Consider the following 18,659-nt stretch of genomic DNA (forward strand, 5'->3'; position numbering starts at 1 on the left):
CCAATCGCCCGCAGGTGGCGCGCCCAGGAGGAGGGGCACCGCCCCGCCCACTGCCCTGTGCGCACGCGCGCCGGCTGCGCCCCGCGGCCTCCTGGGAGTTGTAGTTCTCTGCAGGAGGGGTGGGAAGCGGCTGGGACCTGTTCTCCCTCCACCGGCGCCTCAAGCCGAGCTCGTTACCCGCTGCTTTTCGCCTCGTCCTTCCGCCTACAAACCCTCGGGAGGAACAGCTATCGCCCTGCCGAAGGGCCTTCTACCTGCAGCCTTTCGTCCCCGGAGCAGGTCGGGCGCGCTGCCTGGCGGGGCGCGGGGCACCGCGTGTGGCGGCGGCGGGGAAGGGGCGGCCGGCGGGAGCCGCGACCACCCGGGCCCGCGGGCTGTTTTTGCCTCCTCCCGCGCTGGCGCCCCATTGGCTCCGCTCCGTGCCACTCTCGCAGCACCTTCGCTCATTGGGTGCCGTGGGGCGGAGTCCCGCCCCCCGGCCCCGCGCGCGCTCCGGCTGTGGCGGCCCGCCTGAGGAGCCGCGGCCGGACCTGGGGCCGGACCGCCCGCCCTGTCCCCTCCTGTCCTGTCGTGTCCCGGTGGGCGCCGCTGGCCGCGGGGGTCCAGGCGGCACCCTGGGTGTGGGAGCGAGGCAGCGCTACACTTGCTGATTCAAAACTGCGAGTGACTTTCCAAGTTACCTCAAGCGTTTGATTTCAAAACCGGCGGGAAGGGGGAGAGGGTGCTGGCTGGGTGCTCAGCGGCGTAGGGGTAGAGGGACACAAATTAACAAGTCTTTAACCTATTCAACAGGTAAACTTGGGATAGTAACTTGTAACCATCACAACTTTTACCAAGAGCTCGTACTTGAGGGTTTTATTTCTCACACTCTGGCAGGAAGAAATGCGGTGGGGCGTCCTGTGGGCCACACGTCTCCTGCAGGACTGTCTGGGTTGGAAGGGTCCCAGAGGGATCATCGAATCCAACATCTCAGTGAACAGTCTGTAGAGGGATGGGATCCCCACCTGGGCAGGGTGCTCAGTCAGCAGTCCCCTCTGGGTAATAACCACACAGACCAAACAGAGCAGGACGCTCAAGAATCAGCGTTTTGTCATCACTTACAGGGTTGTGCCTTGGGTTGGAAGAGTTTTTTTCCTGCCAGCGTCAGTCCCTGCTGTGTCCTGACTCTGTGTCCTTTGGTTCTGTTGCAGATGGTGGCTCCCTAGGCGTGGCCTGGCGACCAGAGTGTGATCATGGCAGCCAAGGCCTGCAGCCCCTCGGAAGGCGCCCTTCTGTCTTCATCAGCAGGTTCAGTCCTTACTCACTTGAATGACTCTGATTTGCTAAGTAGATCCTTCCCCTGGGGCAACAAAAGCAGGAAGAGTCGTCTCTCTGGGCTCTGTCAGCTTGGAGCATCACTGCCTGGTGAGCACACTGTTTTGGGACTGAGTTCCCATGAAGCTTTCAGGCAGTTTCAGATCTTCCTCTTCTCTTTCCTCAAACTCAGAGGTAACAGCAATAAGTATCTGCCACATGCACTTGGTCAGTAAACACCTGAGCCATGGATTGCTGCAGGCTGGGGGAGCTTAAAGGGAAAACATTTCTGGACAGGTGCTCACAGAACCTTTGAAAATTGTAGTGCAATCACTTGGCACTTTGCAGCCTAAAACATTGGTGTGGACACAGGTATTTCAATGTCACATACTGTGAACAGTTAATTAAGTGGCTTCCAACTGATGCAGTTTTTTAATAAGGGCTTGAGCACTTACTGCAATTATTTAATGACTGTTTCATTTTTAATTTGAGAGATTTCAAAAGACTTTAAAAACTGCTAAGTAAAAAATTAAAGTTAACTAGTCTGGTTAAAACTTATTAATGTTGGCAAATTGTATGGGCTAAGTTTATGTGTTCCAGATTCAAAAAGAGAAATCTATTAGAATAGTTTCTGTTTTCTTTAGTTTCACTGATTTTATTTTCTTGTAGTTTCTTTAAAAATCTAGAAGCATGTACTTTGGGATTGCTTGATATTTGCTTCACCTTACAGCTTTTTTTTTTTTTTCCTTTAATTAATTCCTCTGATACTCTTGTGGTAGACTGTTACAGCAACATTGCTGACCTTTATCTTTTCACAGGGGAGAAGTGGAGCTCCTGCTGTTTGTCTTCTCTGACAGCTCATAACATTTGTACCAGCAAAACTGGTAACTCATGGGCTCAATGGGATCCTGCCTCCCTCTCTGCTTCCACTGGAAGTTCAGCTTCCTGCTCCTTTTTACACACCCCAGCTGTGGAGGAATCCAGCCAGCCCCTCCCAGCTGCTGCACGGAACCCAAACCAAGCCATCTTCACTGTGGATGCCACCACAACAGAGGTATTGCAGCAGGACCTGCAGCACTGAGCTCCCCATAACTGCTACAGGTTGTGTCATAGGCTAAAATGGCTATTTTTCTCTTGTGTATCTGCAGTTAATCAGAGTGCCATTAAAAAAAAAAAAATATATATATATATATGGTAATCAAGGCATTTTTGTAGTCTGCTCCAGCTCAGTAGTCTTCTAAAGACTGATGAGTTTATTTCCCTTGCAGGTTGTAGTTAACAAAATACACAAAATAATAGCAGGAGCAAGGATTGAGTCTTTTCAAACAGGGCAGGGAGATTGTGGACTTCCCATTCCTGGAAGTGTCCAAGGCCAGGTTGGGTAAGGCTTGGAGCAACCTGGGCTAGTGGAAGGTGTCCCTGCTCATGAGAAGGAGGTGAAAGCGGATGATCTTTAAGGTCCTGTCCAGCCCAAATCATTCTGTGATTCAGTGGTTCTGTAAGAATGCAGCTATGGAGTGATGTGAGGGAAGAAAGGAAGAGCAGAATGTGCTTCAGGCCTTCTCTCTGTAAAGTACCAACCCCGAAATGTGTTTGTGGCACAAGATTTCTTTATTTGCCCTAGTAAACATTTCATTTCCATTGGGAAGGAAAGAATTTCTCTGTTCCTGTCCTGAGAGGAATCTAAAATTTGGTCCTGAAGACTTTAAAGAGCTGTGCCATTTTTTAGCTTGAACTGGCAGTTTGGGACTCTGAGTCCTGACTTGCTCCGTTGCACAGGCTCCAGAGTGCCAGTGACTGGTGTGATCACTGCACACCTTTGAGTTTGGGTGCAATTTTGTAGCTTTGCTTGTAAATACAACTTTGTAGTTTTGCCTTCATGGATGTCATTGTTTACAGTTAATAGAAATCAGGAAACCTAAAAGGAAAGCAAGGTCTCAAAACCTCTTAACCAAAAATCTGTGGGCAAGGGATGTCCTAGAATAAAAATCTATAATGAACTCAGAATTGTAAAGAACCATTTTATTTCCACCAAGAGAAAGGGACATTAAAGCAACAACCTGAGGAGATGATGAGCTCTTAAAAAAAAAAAAAGTATAGCTTTTATTCTTTGTTTAGGTTTGTTTTTTTCTATTCTTTTCTAGATCCTAGTGGCCAATGACCAAGCTTGCAAGTTGCTTGGGTGCAGTAGTCAGGAAATCATTGGTGAAAAGCTGTCCCACTTGATATCCAAATGTGGCCAAGAGGCATGGGAAGCAGTGGGTGAGGAGTACCTAGAAACTTCTGAATGTTCACCCGTGGTTTCAGGAACTGTGGTATGTGAAATGTTCAAGGAAATATTCTCCACCACATAAAGTGGTTTTGTAGGCTTTGGTTTGGGATTTTTATTTTTTACATCTTATAAATCATTTCCTGATATATTTAACTCTTTGAGCATTTGGCAATTATGTCATTTGCAGGACTGTTTGGTTTAAAAGTTTGCAGATGGGGGAATTCAAAGGGCAAAAGATGATTTAAGGGGACACCCATGAGAACCTTGCAGCTGTCAACACATGTAGTCACTGTGACTTGACCTAACCAGAACTTAAAGGACATTAGATCTTTTAAAAATCATTTAACTTAGAAGCCTTCTATTGAGGAAAATTTCCCAATTGTTTGGTCCTTAAAAATATTTTTAAATTTTTCTTAATTTAAATTATCTTAACTTGGATTATGCATATTATAAAGGTCAAAGCCATTCAGATACTGTGAAATGTCTTAGTGCAGAAGAGGGGAATTGATATTTTGCCTAGAATGGGGTTATTTATAAGAGAACTGCATGAGAAAATCTCCGTATTATTTTCTTTTGCTGCTGTTGTGAGTTGTCACTAGAGAATCCTTGGAAAATGAGCTCATATTCTTTCTGGTGTGTTATTTTTGAACTGAAATCATCAGTATCTCAGAGCCTGTGTTACTAATGGGGAGTGTTCATTAGCACCATGGGACATCCCTTAAGACATCTCTGAGAGGCACTTCACACTGAATGCAAGGTGTTAGAATGGTACATTTATTGTTCTGAAGTCTTTATGCCTTTTGACTCCCTGAGGTGGGGAGAGATGATATAAAAGTAACAAGATTTTGTGTATTATTTTTAGACATTTTAATTTCTGTATTAAAACTGTTTATTCCTGTAAAATATTAGTAAGTAGTCAAGAAATGGTGTTTTTCTAATAATGACGGGAGTATCTTGGCTCAGTATCTTACACCTGTTTGAAATTCTTTCTGAGTAACCACAGTCTTAGTAAGTCATGTCTCCATCTCTGGGTCTGGTGGGAAGGTGGATGTTATTGGCCACCTCCAGGAGAAGATCCCAGTCTCAGTCTGGTTGAGGCAAATAAGAAGCAAGGACACCCAGCGTTGTGTGGTCGTGCTGGAACCAGTGGAAAGAATTTCAGCTTGTGTTTTCTTCACTGCTGACGTAAGTGTTTTCCTAACAATCAAACCATTTGCAATTTTGTGAGAGTTTGTGTGTGAGTGGAAGGTGTCTGAAAGGCAGCAGGCACAGGCTGCTGTTTGTGAACGTGGAGTGTGTCCATAGCAGGGCCTGGACCAGGGCTGTTCATGCAGGTGTGCCTCACCCTGACGTGTTTGACAACCCACACAGAAATACACTCTCTCCTCAGGGGACATCTTCTCCTTCAACAGGGTTGGTTTGGCAGGGGGTTGATACTTTGGGGTATGGATGGCCTTGTGAAGGGATCATCTGGCTGAGGAATAGTTCTGTGAGGAGCACTGGACGCCTCTGCCTCTCTCCTGGGGCAAAGGGCAGGCTCTTGTGACATGGGAATATTGTTTTATGCTGTGTCTGCTTTCACTGAGTGAGTTGTGTCCACCAAAGGACTGCAGAAGGAAATTTCCTGCTATTGCTTAGATAACTGCAGAAACCATTGTCAAAGCATTGAGTGCACTGGGGCTAAAATGTTAAAATTTTAACAATCCTGTAAATTTTCCTCTCCAGGGAAAAATTACATCGTGTGACCTCCTTTATGCTCATCTCCATGGCTACCCAACATTGGAAGCAGTAGTTGGACTCCACATAAAGGACCTGATTCCTTCTGTACAGATCCCTCCTCTAGGCAAAAAAATCCCAAAGGTAGAGTATGAGCACCAACCTCTTTCTTCCATAGCCTTCCCGTTTGGAGTGAATGCTGTTTCCCCTCCTTACGTAACAGAAGAAAGCCTTTTCAGAGAGAAGCCTGATTCCCCTGGAAAAGGATGTGCTGCCCTTTTGTGGAGCTGCTATCTAAAGAGTTCCTAACTGGGGATGAGACCATGCCCTGACCTCCCACTGGAATCTGTCCTGGTGAAAGCCAGTTCTCTCCAATTCTAGCTTTGTCAGACACTGTGCTCTCTCTGTAAGCTCTTTTCAGATTCCTTTGAATTCTTTAGCCCATTTCAATCATGAGGAGTGGAAGAATACCCAGGTCTTGCAAATGCCATGAAAGTGGGCAGATAGGAAGTTGAAGGAGGCCTTCTTATGAATGGCTAATTTGTTGAAAAGCTGCAGCATAGACTGGTCTTCATCTTCAGGGTATTTATTTAGTAATTCAACACTCGATTTCAAATCTTTAAAAACCCAGATGTTGATCATTTTGATATTCACAAGATTGGTTCTTTTTCTTTTCCTGCTCCTTTTCCCTGAGAATTCCTGTGTAATTTCATATGAACAATGCCATAAACCCAAAACATTTGTTTAGTTGGAGATTTTCTGTGTGACTTTTGTTTGGTTGTGGTTTTTTGCTCTAATTTAGAGCCTGAGGGTCCAGCGAGCTGCAGGCCGATCCAAAGAGGGTACCATGTTTCCCCTCAGTTTAAAGCTGGAAGTCAGCCAGCTGGAGGAGCAGCAAGCAGCAGTGCAGAAAGATGAGATTCCACAGACAGAAGACTCTCTCCCAGGCTATCAGTACTCTGCTACAGTTGTGGTTTTCTCCACCATCAGTGGTCTTATCACTGTCCAGTCAGATGGAATCATCTGTGGCATCGCGGATAGTTTTGCTTTAATGCTCTTTGGCTATGAGAAGAAAGATCTGCTGGGAAAGGTAAGATAAATTCATATTCCCCCAGAAGACTGATACATGAAGCAGCATATCCACTGGAATTGTGGCTCTGTTTTACACTCCTTGCCATCACAAAACCCCTGTGTTCCACACATTCAGTGACTGAGGTGTGGGGTGACACACAATTCCTGTGCTGGAATTGCTGAGACTTGCAGTGCTGAGAAGCTGCTATAGGTTTCAAGTAGCCCAAAGCAAGCTGCACAGTTCTGTGTTCTCCATTGTGGATCACTTTTGCCTGGCTGTCCGTGAGAATCAGGTTCACAGATTGTCAGCATTTGCCCCCATCCTGTGAGAGCTGGCTTAGCTTTATTAGGTTTCATTCTTTGTTTTAGAACATTACATTCCTGATCCCTGGTTTCTATAACAACATGGAAAGAAGCAGTGGCTGTTCCTTGCCTTTGCCTCCTCTGGATGATTCCACAGGGACAGAAGGTGAGTGCCTTTCTGAAGGTGTCAGTGCCTGCCATGTGTCTGCCCCTGTAACCAAGGGGTGACAAGAGGTTCACCCACAAACACGAGAACATCCTTCATAAAAGCAATGCCCCTCCATGCAGTTTTTAAATCTGGTTTCCACTATAACCTCAGGTAAAGAGAGTTGTTGACCTAAGATTGAGCTTCTCTCTTTGTTGCCAAGAAGATAAAAACTGAATATCCAATTTGGAAATTACAGTGAGAATAGAGAATGCTTTGTACTTAACAAGCACTTCCTCCCTCCCTCCCTCCTTCCCCTGCTAGGACCCTGTGGTATTTTAAAATGTGTAAAATATAGCTTCTGTGACTGTATTGCAGTGGAGCTGTAGCTACTTAGGATTAATATTTTAAGGGAAAAATCTAATATTCTGAAGTGGCTTGTGCTGCTGGCTAATATTCAATGTTATGGTTGCTGTATTTCAATCAAGGAGGTATCACATATTCCTCTGATGCAGTTTGCATCAGAATTTATCAAAATTTTACTTCTTTGAACACAGCACAAATAAACAGAAGCAAAGAAGCCTCATGTTTCCATATCTGTCTTTTCTGGCTAGCTCTGCCCAACTCAGAGAACACCAGCAAGCTCTTGCTTTCATCCATATCACATTTTAGGCTGCTTTTTTTCTCCTTCCGCCCCCCCCCCCCCCCCCCCCCCCATTTTCTTTTTGTCTTTGCTGAGAAATGCACTTCTGTGCTGAAACCAATGTGCACCCCACTGGGACAAAGAAGAGTTAGACAGTGTACAATTTCTTAGGTGATTATCTGATGAACTCATGCCCCTAATCTAGGAGTAGTTCAGTTCTTCAGTGAGGAGGCATTGTTGGCACTCAGCCATTACTAATTAAAGGATTGTTCTGGATTTAAATCTGGATTTGTTCACTCATTACCTTCTTCTGCAGCAATAATACTTGCTTTACTTCATCCTCCAAACTCATGTTTTTCTTCTGATCTGTTGTCACTGGGGAAGGAAAGAACTTCATCTCCTTTTCTTTCAAACATGTTTAAGAGTTTTTTTTATCTTAGAGCTTCAGTGAGTTACATAAATCCAGTCCAAACCTTTTCATTATATGGGTTCGGAATGGGCTGTTATGTGTGGTTTGAGCTTTTTTTTTTAATGCTGCTATTGTATGATCATTATAATTTCAGTCTTTTTACATTATTGACATATTTTTAGGCCTCTGAACTTCAATTCAAGTAGCTAACACATGATACCAATATCTGCCCAAGAGCTTTGCTAGAAAAGCAAATTTTGGCAACCCTAAAACATGTAGATTCCTGTATGTGCTGATTTCTCAAAGCAGAGTGGAACGTTTGTATTTTGACTGTTTTGCTTCAATCAAGCCTTTTATACTCCCTTAATTCCTTAGGGAGAAGACAGACCAAGGCAGTTCCAAGTTTATTTTTAATCACTGTAGCCTCTGAAGGCTAAACATAAAAGTTTAAATTGGTGTGGTTTTGTTTCCTGTTTGGTACAGGGAGCAGCTTCTTGGCTGCATCTTTAGCACACCTTCTGTCAAGAGATGAAGAGCAGAAATTGGAGCAACAACACAAAGATGACAAATTAATACATGATGAAAATAAGCAAAAGAATGGGACCAGTTTCTTTTCTCCTCTCTCACCTCCTGAAGCAGCATCCACCCCCACTAATAGGTAGGCATTTCATAGACTGCATATTCACTTGGGAAAATGAAGAGCTGTGATGACAATCACCAGCAAAAGCTGATTTTTTCACCTGCTTGATGTCTGTGGGAAGGTGTAGCAAGGACCTTCCATGCTTTGCTGTCTTTAGAATCTGAGACCTGTTTGCAAGACAGGCTGAGCTGTCTCTGCCTTAGAGTTTTATTTATATCTGCACAACCTACAATTGTAAAGTTACAGAAATTCCATCTCTGAAGGGGACCAAGTGTTTCATCCAGACTAAGGAAGGAAATTAGGCTCTATCTTCACTAATCATAAATAGTGGATGTTTATCTCCTTCCCGCTGGTGTTGCACTGAAGTCAGGTTACCTGGAGGGAATTCCGAGTGTGAATTCCAATTCTAATTCCTTCTGGTGCTTGGCATAACTGTCAGGTCGTCCATTAAAACAGGGTACTGTGTTACTGAGGTCCAGGCATTTTTTTCTTGTACATTTCCAGGTCTTTTTCCTGTTACAAGGTTAGAAATTCTGTAGAAGTACATATCTGATGCTCACAGTCTACCTTAAGTCAAATTTTCAGCCTTCCACATTAAGAATTCTAACCTTCAGTAAGTATTTACTATCCATTTTAAGGGATAGCCTATTACAACACAGCTCTTGCTGCTTTTTAAAGTGGCTGATAGTGTCATTTTTTGTGCTCTGCTGGTTTGCATCTCTCATATCATACTTGTAAGTCAGGACTGTAAGTGCTCTGCTTTGTTGTGCTTCTAGGCTGCATTTTTACTAATGGAAATGTTTGCAGAATACCTTGTGCCATGGGCTTCAGTAAACCCTGATGGAGGGAGACATCCATCTGCTGTTGGACAGACAAGGGAACTTCTGTTTCCAGCACTGGCAGCATCCTGCTGACATGCCAAGGCCTGAACAACAGGGTTAAGCACCAAATTGTCTTACAAGATGAATCTTGAGCATGATGCTATTAATGCCATCAAGGTTCTTTAGTGGAAAATAGATGATCAAAACATTTCTATTAGTTGTTCTTAATGCCAAACCTGCTGTTGGAGAGCTGTTTGCATAACCTTGTGTTAGGTATATTAAGAAATTGTCCCAACAGATATCCCTAGAGGCTTGTTAGGAGAATATTTTAGGCAAAACCCTCCTGGCCCTGGCTGGTTGGGAAGTGGGCCATCAGCACCAGATGTTTTCTGCACAAAAAGCTGATCAAGTCATTCAGACTGTTTGATTTGGGCCTATAAAGCTGGACCCCTTTTTTGGGTGAATTTGGAGACCTCACCTACGAGTGGATGCACTGCGTGTGGATATTCCCAGTTGCTGGGAAGGGTTCTCCAGGTCCTCACTGAAAAAAGGCATTCCCCAGGAATTGCAGACTCTGGATGGTGGTAAAGGATTTAGGCAATTGGTAATGGATCTTTCTCAATCACTGTTCTTTCTCATATAGTAATGACTAGATGCATCACTTTGCTTATTTTTGCTTATTGCTAAAGCTGAGTGAGTAATAAGCTTATTGTTCTATCAAATGTATCCTTTTACTTTTGTGTTGCCTCAATATTAACAGTAAAATAGGACCATTTTTCCCACTGGTGTCTGTGCCCATTCCACTGCCCCCATCAACTGGCAGAACACCTGCCATGTGTATTAGGGGGGGTTTTGTGGTGGTGATCTATATTTAGAAATTAGGCTAGAGAAGGAAATTATCCATAGGGAAAGAGTGCCATTTGAGAGTACCTGCTGTTCTTTGGTAAATTTGTCAGGATTTTGGATGCCTGTGCAAACAGCTTTCTGCCTTTTGCTTGTAAACTTGAAATAAAACTATTGGTCCAGGTTTTAAAAAGTGACCATATTTAAATGGGTATTGTACAGTAGGACAGTTTAATTATTTTGTAATCAGGATGTCACTGGTAACTCTGAGTCTTTGCACTGAGGACAGCCTTGCTACAGATGGGCTCTCAGCCCACCAGAGAGCCTTATCCCAAAAGCTGGCTCGACACAATGGCACAGTACAGAACAGTGGAAAACTTCAGGATCAAGTAATTCTCAAAAGATGCTCTCTGCAAGGCTCTCTCTCACACCATCTGACTCAGAACAGTGGGATTTAGGTCAGAACTTGGAGATTGCAGAGAGCAGCAGTCACAGTGCAGTGTCTCCTGCAGTAACTGTTGCCTGTTTGTTACAGACTAGAAGACAATCTAAATGCATCATCCTGTCACCCAGTGAGGCTTCCCTCTGAAGTCACCTGTACCTCCCCTGGAACACCAACAGTGGATGAGCCATGGCCTGGAACAGCACTGAACTGCAGACAAGACTTTAAAAGCCACATGGTTCTAGGGCAGGTCTCAAAAACAAACTCCATGTGTCATGCAAAACATTCCAGCCTCCAGCATGTTGTTGTTGACAACTGCCTGCTAAATGATCCTTCCACCTGCTTTGCACATGAAAGAAATACTGTCTGTGATGTTTGCTCAGGAAATGAAACAGGCTGCAGGGCTTCTGCACCAGGAGCTGCCACAGCCTCTGAAGATGCGAAAGAATCTGAACTGAGCTGTATTTGCTCTGGTCTTGAGGTACTGGGACTGAATACTGCTGTCAAGAGGAACTCAGACAATTCTTTAGCTCTTATAGGAGGATGTTGCTCTGATGCAGTGGACTCCAAAATGCTAATTGAGACAAACTGTGGTGCCTTTTCCACTCATCAAGGAAAGCAGCTGCTCAGTGGTGTTGCCACAGAAGCTGATTCTGGATGGCTGGCCTCCAGAAGGCATTTACAAAACTCTGAGGAATCCTCCAAAGCATTTCCTGAGAAACCTGAAACCTTGGCAGAAACTGTGGGGATCAGCTCCAACAGAAATCCCCTGAGAAGCAAAGGTAGGCCTGAAGAACACTGTCAGCTCCTCAGGCAGCAAAATAAGGAGATCAAAGTAACATCAACCCCAGTGAAAGAAGAAGGCAGGCTCAGTCCAGCAGCTCCTTTGACCTGGGAGATTCTGGAAGGCAGCTACATTGGGAATTGCTGTCACAGAGATGGTTCACAATTCAGTAAGTGAAACCTTGTCCTCTTCCTAATCTCCTTTTCACCCACAATTTTGCAGAATGCAGACAGTTCTGGTTAGAAGCTCACAGTGAAGAGGAAGAATCATCTAGAAGACAAAAAATGGTATTTAAGTCTACCAGAGGGTATTATAAAAGGAGGTGGTATAAAATACAAAGTTGGTAAGAAATTAATCTCTGCTGAAAAGTCAGAAATACTCTCAAAACACAATTAAAAAGTGTGAACCTGATAACTTTTTCTGCACAGAAAATACAAACTCCACTGTACACTGTAAATTGTATTAAAATTGCATAATGGGATCAGTTTCATTGACTCCTTCATCTGCATTCAGTGGCTTGTTGAATAAAATCCCTGTTTTTATGTAATCTAGAATGAATGATCACAATTGGACACTGACAAGTCTCTGCTGGAGGTGGGAATTTGGAGTAGCTGATAGGTACCTTTAGAACAGCTGTGCTGTGTCAGCCCCTCTGAGGATTCTTTACTGAGCAGGTGTTCCCCAAATTCTGAACTTTTGTCAAGAGCTCAGAATTTTGTCCTAAAATGTCTGTGGTCTTGTTCTGCACTAAAGTTACATTACACCATTTTAATTTCCTCACTGTTCTACAGGCATACTCTTTGAGGTGAAATGTGCAGAACTGCAGGATCCCACTGCACTTTTCTGTGTCTGGGTGATGAAAGACATTTCACAAAGCCAAAAGGAAGCTGTAGCAAAGACTCAGCATTTGCTCGCCAGCCTCACAAACTCTTCCCAGTCTGTTGCTGATCTTTCTACTAGAAGTCTTGGAGAAGTAAGAAATCTTACCTTTGAATATTGAGCATTTCTCTCCTTGTTTGACTGTTAAGCTGAAGCTAAAGTCAAAAAGTTTTTCAAACTAATGACATGAGTTGGTGGTGTGGATGTTGCTGTTTCTTTTTTTTTTTCCCTACTTCTTTTATATATTAAAACAAAATCTCAATTGCTATTTTGTAGCACTTCTGGTGTGGGGCTTAGTGTAGTTACTTCTCCAAGCCTGAACAATGCGGCTCCAAACTGCGGGATCCTCTTAGAACCTAAGATTCCTCCTTTTATTTATTCTTGCAGATGTGTGTGATGTCTTTTCAGTATATATTAATTTCATAAATGTGATTCTGTGGCTGGTCATGTTTTGCTGGTTTTGTAACCTCTATATCTGTACTCAGGCCATCAGATCAGCTTCCCTTTTCGACAATTCCCGAAGAGCTGAAGATCTTGAAGGATTAGGAGCATGTGAGGGAGAATATGCAAAAAATTACAGCACTCTCAATCTTATTGGCAAAGGCTCTTTTGGCTTTGTCTGGAGTGCCAAGAGCAAGAAGGATCACCAGGAGGTGAAGTATTCCTTGTAGCTCTATTGAAATAATAATTTAGAATGAAAACTGAAAGGTTAGAGCATTCGTATTCTGTTAACATTACACTGTCAAAAGCTTCTCTTTGGTTATTTGGGCTTTTGCTTTGTTTAAACAGAAATCTGTGATGGAAACAGGATAGCAAAACACTTGCACTGATGTTGTGTAGAAATGTTACCTGAGACAACAGGTGCAGAATGAGTTAATGAACTAATGAATGCAGCTAACTGAACCTGTTGAAAGAAGTAGACATTAATCTTAACAGAATTATAGGTTTTAGTCTTCTGTTACTAAAGAGAATGGCAAACCTCGAAATCTTTATTGTGCCATCACTCAAGTACACATGTTGAGATTTTGGCACCTCTTTTTTTTCAGGAGAAGCATTTTGGGTGCTGAGGGGGCAAATCCTGGTGTTTCTCTTGCATGGATGTTAAGTGCTCATTTCCCTCCACTGCACCAATGTGCTGTAACTGGTTGATAAGAGAGCTGGCTTGTCAAAGCCTTTGGAATTCAGAGCAGCAATAAATATATTCCATTTATCTGTATCATTTGGCTTCTAGGACTATAATTTAGTCCTAGACTAAATTTAAATACAGTATATTTAAACTCATTTAAATATACTGTAAGCTCTTCACATTGGGTTACTTCCATGCCTCTAGTAATGTGAGGCACTAACAGATTTCCTGGAAATTAACTCACCTGGCACTCAAAGCCATGCTTTGGCAGGTGATGCTGAATGCTGTTGTCTGCCTAGGTTGTTGTAAAGTTCATCTGGAAGGAGAGGGTGCTGGAGGACTGCTGGGTAGATGATCCTGACCTGGGGAGGGTCACTCAGGAAATTGCAATCCTGAAGAAGCTGCAGCACCCCAGTATCATTAAGGTACAGTGGCTTGGAATTGCTGCAGTTTGCACTGCATCAGGTGGTTTGTTTGCATACTGGGTGTCTGGTGCTCCTCCTCAGGAGCCAAGTGTCCTGTACTGAATCTTTTCAGGAAAAAAAGTAGTCTGTTTATCCTGCTTTGTTTTGGAGGGTGTGTCACAGCAGAGTGTTGCTTGCTTCCACACTTTCACCCCAAACTGATCTGAAGATGTGATTCTTAACAGAAAAAAAGCTATTTCAAGATAAGATGCATATCTTGGAATTGTGATGTCACATCTGATCATGTACTAGTTCAGTAAATAATCTGGACACATCTTGTTTCATACTCTTTGTTTTGAGGTTATTGGGTTTGGGTTGTTTTGTTTGTTTTGTGGTTTTGGGGTTTTTTTTCTTCAGAAAGAAAATTCATCTTGGATTTAATTCTGCTCCTACTTTTAATGCTTTTGTGTTCAGTGAAATGAGACTTTAAAGATTATAACATACACCAATTAAATCTCCAAGAGGACAGCAGTGTTTGTTTAAAAAAAAAGGCACATGATTAAACAGGTCTTTTATTTATAGGTGCTGGATGTATTTGAAAATGAATGTTTCTTCCAGCTGGTGATGGAGAAGCATGGATCTGGTCTGGACCTCTTTACATTTATTGATAACCAGCCCAACTTGGATGAGCCATTAGCAAGTTACATATTCAGACAGGTGAGAGCAGAATTGCTACATGCAGCTGAGAACTGGGCAATGTAAGAACCAGGATTGTGTTTCACTTAATACTGGCTCATCAAGTGGCAGACTGGAGTTGTCCTCAGTACTTGCAGAACCTTTCCTCACCTTTCTGTAGGTCTGCCTGCAGAACCCTCGTTAAGGTTGACTTAGAAACAGCAGAGAAGCCTTTCCAGGACCTCACAGCCTGTGAGGGTTTCCCCTGGAGCCAAGGCCCCTCAGCTGTAACCAGTACTGCCCCTGTCACCCACACACGTTCATGTAGCAGTCACATTTCCTCTGAGGGAGGAGGGAGACTCACAGAACCTGCCCCAAGCTTACAAAAAGCCACATTTTCACTCACTTCAGTGCTTAGCTTAGATTAGTTACAGGAGTAAAGGGCTCTGCTTTTTAAATCAAGAAATTATCTTTGGATTTTAACGGAGGCATAATGCAAAGTAACTCAGGAGCTTGCCTGAGGGCTGAATTGCCCTTTGTTTAGTGAATTAACCACAGCAGCAGTCCCCATGTAATTTCCCCTCACGAGCTTTGGAATAAATTCCTTGCTCTAGGGTATGCAGGGATTGCTGTGCACCCCCCGCACCTGCTGCACCCACGCTGCCCTCAGCTGGGGTGCTGATGGAAGATGGAAGCCAAAGGTGTCCCTTTAGCCCTTTCCTTAACCCAGCCTGGGGTTTGTAAGGCTGAACTGTTCCCTCAGATCTGCACTGCATTTCTCTGCAGAGGCAGATTTGCATTATAAATAGAAACTTTTCTCCCTCAGCCATCTGCTTTTCTTGGTAAAAACATTGTAGGAGTCAGGATGGTCTCCAAGGTGATATCATTCCCATATTATCCTTAATTATGGCATTAAAGCATGAATCGTGCAGGAAAGAGAATGGAGTGACTATGTTATTTATACCAAACTTGGCTCTTAAATGCCTTGTCATCCTGCAGCATGGAAGGCACACAGTCATATCCTTCTGGAGAAACCAAAGGACCCTCCAGATGAAGCTGGGATAAAAATAGAGTAACTTGCAGGATTTTAGCAGTGAGCTCCAATGTTCACAATCACATCCTGACTGCAGCATCCCCTCCTCCTGTACATCTGTGAGATGAAAGCAGCAAAAGCTCTTTAAAGTGTCTCTTCCAAGAGCACTGCAGCAATGATGACAGGCAGGCCTGAGGCCATTTCCAGTTACCATAATTAGGATGTATATCTTGTTTAGGTAGTGTCAAAACAAGCCACAATGTGACTCACTGAAAGCTGTGATGCCACATCAATTATCCAGGGACTCAATGTAGTAACACCTAGTTCTTTCTGTCTCTTCCAGCTTGTGTCAGCTGTTGGGTATCTCCACTGTAGGAACATCCTTCACAGAGATATCAAGGATGAAAATATTGTCATTGCTGAAGATTTCACTATTAAATTAGTGGACTTTGGTTCAGCTGCCTACCTGGAACCTGGGAAATTATTTTATACCTTCTGTGGGACCATTGAATACTGCTCACCAGAAGTGCTGTCTGGCAAACCGTATGTCACCCTCTGAAAAGTCATTTTTGGTGGTGTGCCATCACACCAAAAAAAAACCCCACGTGGGCAGGGCTGGAACAGAGGAGCCAAGCTGCTGTGCCTTTGGAACACTGCTACAACAGGAACTGCAGTGAGATTTAAGGCACTGCAGTGGCAGAAATCACTGTGAAGATTTGAGTGCATACAAAGTAGGGCACTCCTCAGCATCACTCAGAATTCTAGTGACAGAAATCAAGTTGTAAAAGCTTGAATATGTACAAAGTTATTTCTAAATCTGTTGTCAGGCTTTCTCTAGCAAAAGCGTCTCTTTCAGAGAGGTGGAGTAAGCAAGTATTGCTGTCGATAGCACCTTCTCCTTGCATGTCTGTGCTTTGTGTCCTCCCACTCCCATCCTCTCTGTTCTCCTCTTTTCTGCATGCTTCCCTCTATCTGAATTTTTGCAATTTGATCCTTGCTCATCTCCCCACTGATTTTTGTACTCCTTGGGACTCAAGGATTCTTCTCTTGCTGCTGTTTTGGATGTGCTGCCTAAATCTTGGCTCTCTCCTTTACCTCTCCAAGTGCTCTGTACCTGGCAGCTGGTGCTCTCACACTGCTCCACAAGGAAGCCTCCCCATCACAGGAGTGGCTCTGCTGTAACTGTACCTGCCTGGATGGATCTTGCTCCTGCTTCACAGCTCTTTCCATGGGTCCTTCAGGCAGCTCCTCCTAAAGGAGTAGGGGCAGAAGCAATGCAAGGAGGAGAGGAAATTCCTGCTGGGGATGAGATGAAAGGTGAAGCAAGCGGCTCTGCCCTGAGAGTTCCTCCTCTTACTGTGTGAAGGAACTGGCATGCTTTCTCAAGTGGAATTGAGATAGTTAATAGTAATTTCCAAATAACTTTTGTTTTGAAAGGGCTGGGAGGATGTGTTTGCTCTTCCATTTAAATATTTACTTGACAGTTTTGGCTGAAGATGAAGAAGTTGGAGGGGTAAGTTCTTGTCACCAGCTTACGTATGTGGAAGTCTGGGTGCATGTTACACATACTCATCAACAGAAACTGGTTGGCTGTTCTGTGGTTGGTTTTATTTCCTGGAGAAGGATAATGCAGACTCCTCAAACACATGAGAACCTTCTCAGAATTCTCACCAACTTCCTATGTTAAAATAAAAATTGGAAAAAAGGGCTGTCAACACCCTTTTTTTTTTTTTTTTTTTTTTTTTTTTTTTTTTTTTTTTTTTTTTTTTTTTTTCCCACTTCCTTTAGTATATAGCTATGTACCTACAATCTGAGTTTATGCAAGCTTATCTCTGCACAGGTACCATGGCCCTGAGCTGGAGATGTGGTCGCTTGGCATCACCCTTTACACCCTGGTGCTTGGGGAGAATCCCTTCTGTGAGCTGGAGGAGGCCTTGGCAGCTGTCCTGAGTCCTCCTCGCCCTGTGTCAGAAGGTGAGCTATTCCCATTTGCTTTGCAAAAGGAGCAGATCTCTTGGGAAAGTATAAACAGTGGTTTTTCACCCAAAATAAAGGGAAAGACTGAAAAAATGATCTCTAATGCGTTCCGTGATGATTTGGAAAGCTGCTCAGTGCAGCAGAGTCTGGGGGATTTGTCATTCTTTGAACACAGACCCTATCTCTCATTCCCAACCTGCCTAAACCCCAGCCTGAGCCATGCCCTGCTGTCTGTGCCCAGGTCTCATGGATCTCATGGCCGGGCTCCTGCACCCTGTTCCGGAGCAGCGCATGACTCTTGCCAGGCTGGTAGAGGATCCCTGGCTGAGACAGCCTGTGAACCTGGCAGACTACACCTGGGAAGAGCTGTTTGCCCCTGCTGAGCCAGCTGAGACCTTGGCCTAAAGGCTTCTTCATCGAGGGGTGACTTAGAACAGTCTGAGCTCTGTTAGCAGGACAGGTCCCATTGGAAATTTACCTGCTGATACTCACATATACTCAGTTTATTACTGTTCTTACCCAGGACACGTTTTAAAGATGTGAAGCAAAGATTTTAATGTTGTTTAAATTGTTCATAACTTGGAAAATATTTTTATTGCCTGGTTTTATTTTTTATATGTAGTTTATATACCTTTCTGAAAAGATAATAAATAAATTAATGATAAACCTGTCTGTTGGTTTTCTGGAGTATGTAGGCACAAAGGAAACTCAAGACCGGACACGTAATTGCATGATTTGGGTGGGAGGGGTGGGTTGGTATGGTCCTTTTCTTTAAATATATCAGAGTCCTGTCTATATTTAGGAAAACAGTCCTCGATTTTGATGAGTCAGAGATATTGGGAAGAAAAAATAGATTCAATAAAGAGAATTTGGTCGAGACATGTGTAACAGGAACAGTTTGGGGTACAGGTCAGCCGGGCTCAGGTGCCTGGAAGTGCTGGGAAAAGGCAGCGGTTTGGCCGGCTGCTGCAGCTCTGCAGAGAAGCAACAGGACTCGGCTTAATTACTGATTAGCTTTGAATCCAGTTTTGGACTGTGCTGTCTCCATCCGAGCGCTGCCCTGACCTGCGTTCTGTATCGGCGCGCCCCGGCTCTGGCCCCGGCTCTGGCCCCGGCTCTGGCTCTGGCTCTGGCCCCGGCGGGGATGGTGACCCGCGGCCCGCGCCTCTCCGGCGGCGGGATC

The 18,659-nt window shown here is 44.0% G+C and overlaps 1 protein-coding gene across 1 annotated transcript; it reads left to right on the plus strand.

Moving 5' to 3' along the window:
• The first annotated feature begins 122 nt into the window (after positions 1 to 122).
• On the plus strand, positions 123 to 18,053 carry PASK (PAS domain containing serine/threonine kinase). Its single transcript, XM_083868793.1, has 17 exons — positions 123 to 279; positions 1,191 to 1,404; positions 2,112 to 2,347; positions 3,438 to 3,608; positions 4,610 to 4,750; positions 5,291 to 5,425; positions 6,084 to 6,371; positions 6,722 to 6,821; positions 8,336 to 8,510; positions 10,692 to 11,551; positions 12,174 to 12,355; positions 12,747 to 12,914; positions 13,687 to 13,812; positions 14,374 to 14,508; positions 15,843 to 16,042; positions 17,340 to 17,473; positions 17,718 to 18,053. Exons 2-17 carry the CDS (start codon positions 1,233 to 1,235, stop codon positions 17,879 to 17,881), a joined length of 3,387 nt encoding a protein of 1,128 aa, XP_083724919.1. The 5' UTR covers positions 123 to 279; positions 1,191 to 1,232; the 3' UTR covers positions 17,882 to 18,053.
• The last annotated feature ends 606 nt before the right edge of the window (positions 18,054 to 18,659 follow it).

The sequence above is a fragment of the Zosterops lateralis genome, assembly GCF_965231275.1.
Source record: "Zosterops lateralis genome assembly, chromosome: 10".
Taxonomy (NCBI): domain Eukaryota; kingdom Metazoa; phylum Chordata; class Aves; order Passeriformes; family Zosteropidae; genus Zosterops; species Zosterops lateralis.

What these genes read in the sequence shown, in the direction of transcription:
- PASK (XM_083868793.1), top strand. Translation starts at nt 1,233, where the DNA reads ATGGCAGCCAAGGCCTGCAGCCCCTCGGAAGGCGCCCTTCTGTCTTCA. An exon ending in AGAAAGATCTGCTGGGAAAG is followed by an intron (nt 6,372 to 6,721) that starts GTAAGATAAATT and finishes TCTTTGTTTTAG; the next exon opens with AACATTACATTCCTGATCCC. An exon ending in AGCACCCCAGTATCATTAAG is followed by an intron (nt 13,813 to 14,373) that starts GTACAGTGGCTT and finishes TTTTATTTATAG; the next exon opens with GTGCTGGATGTATTTGAAAA.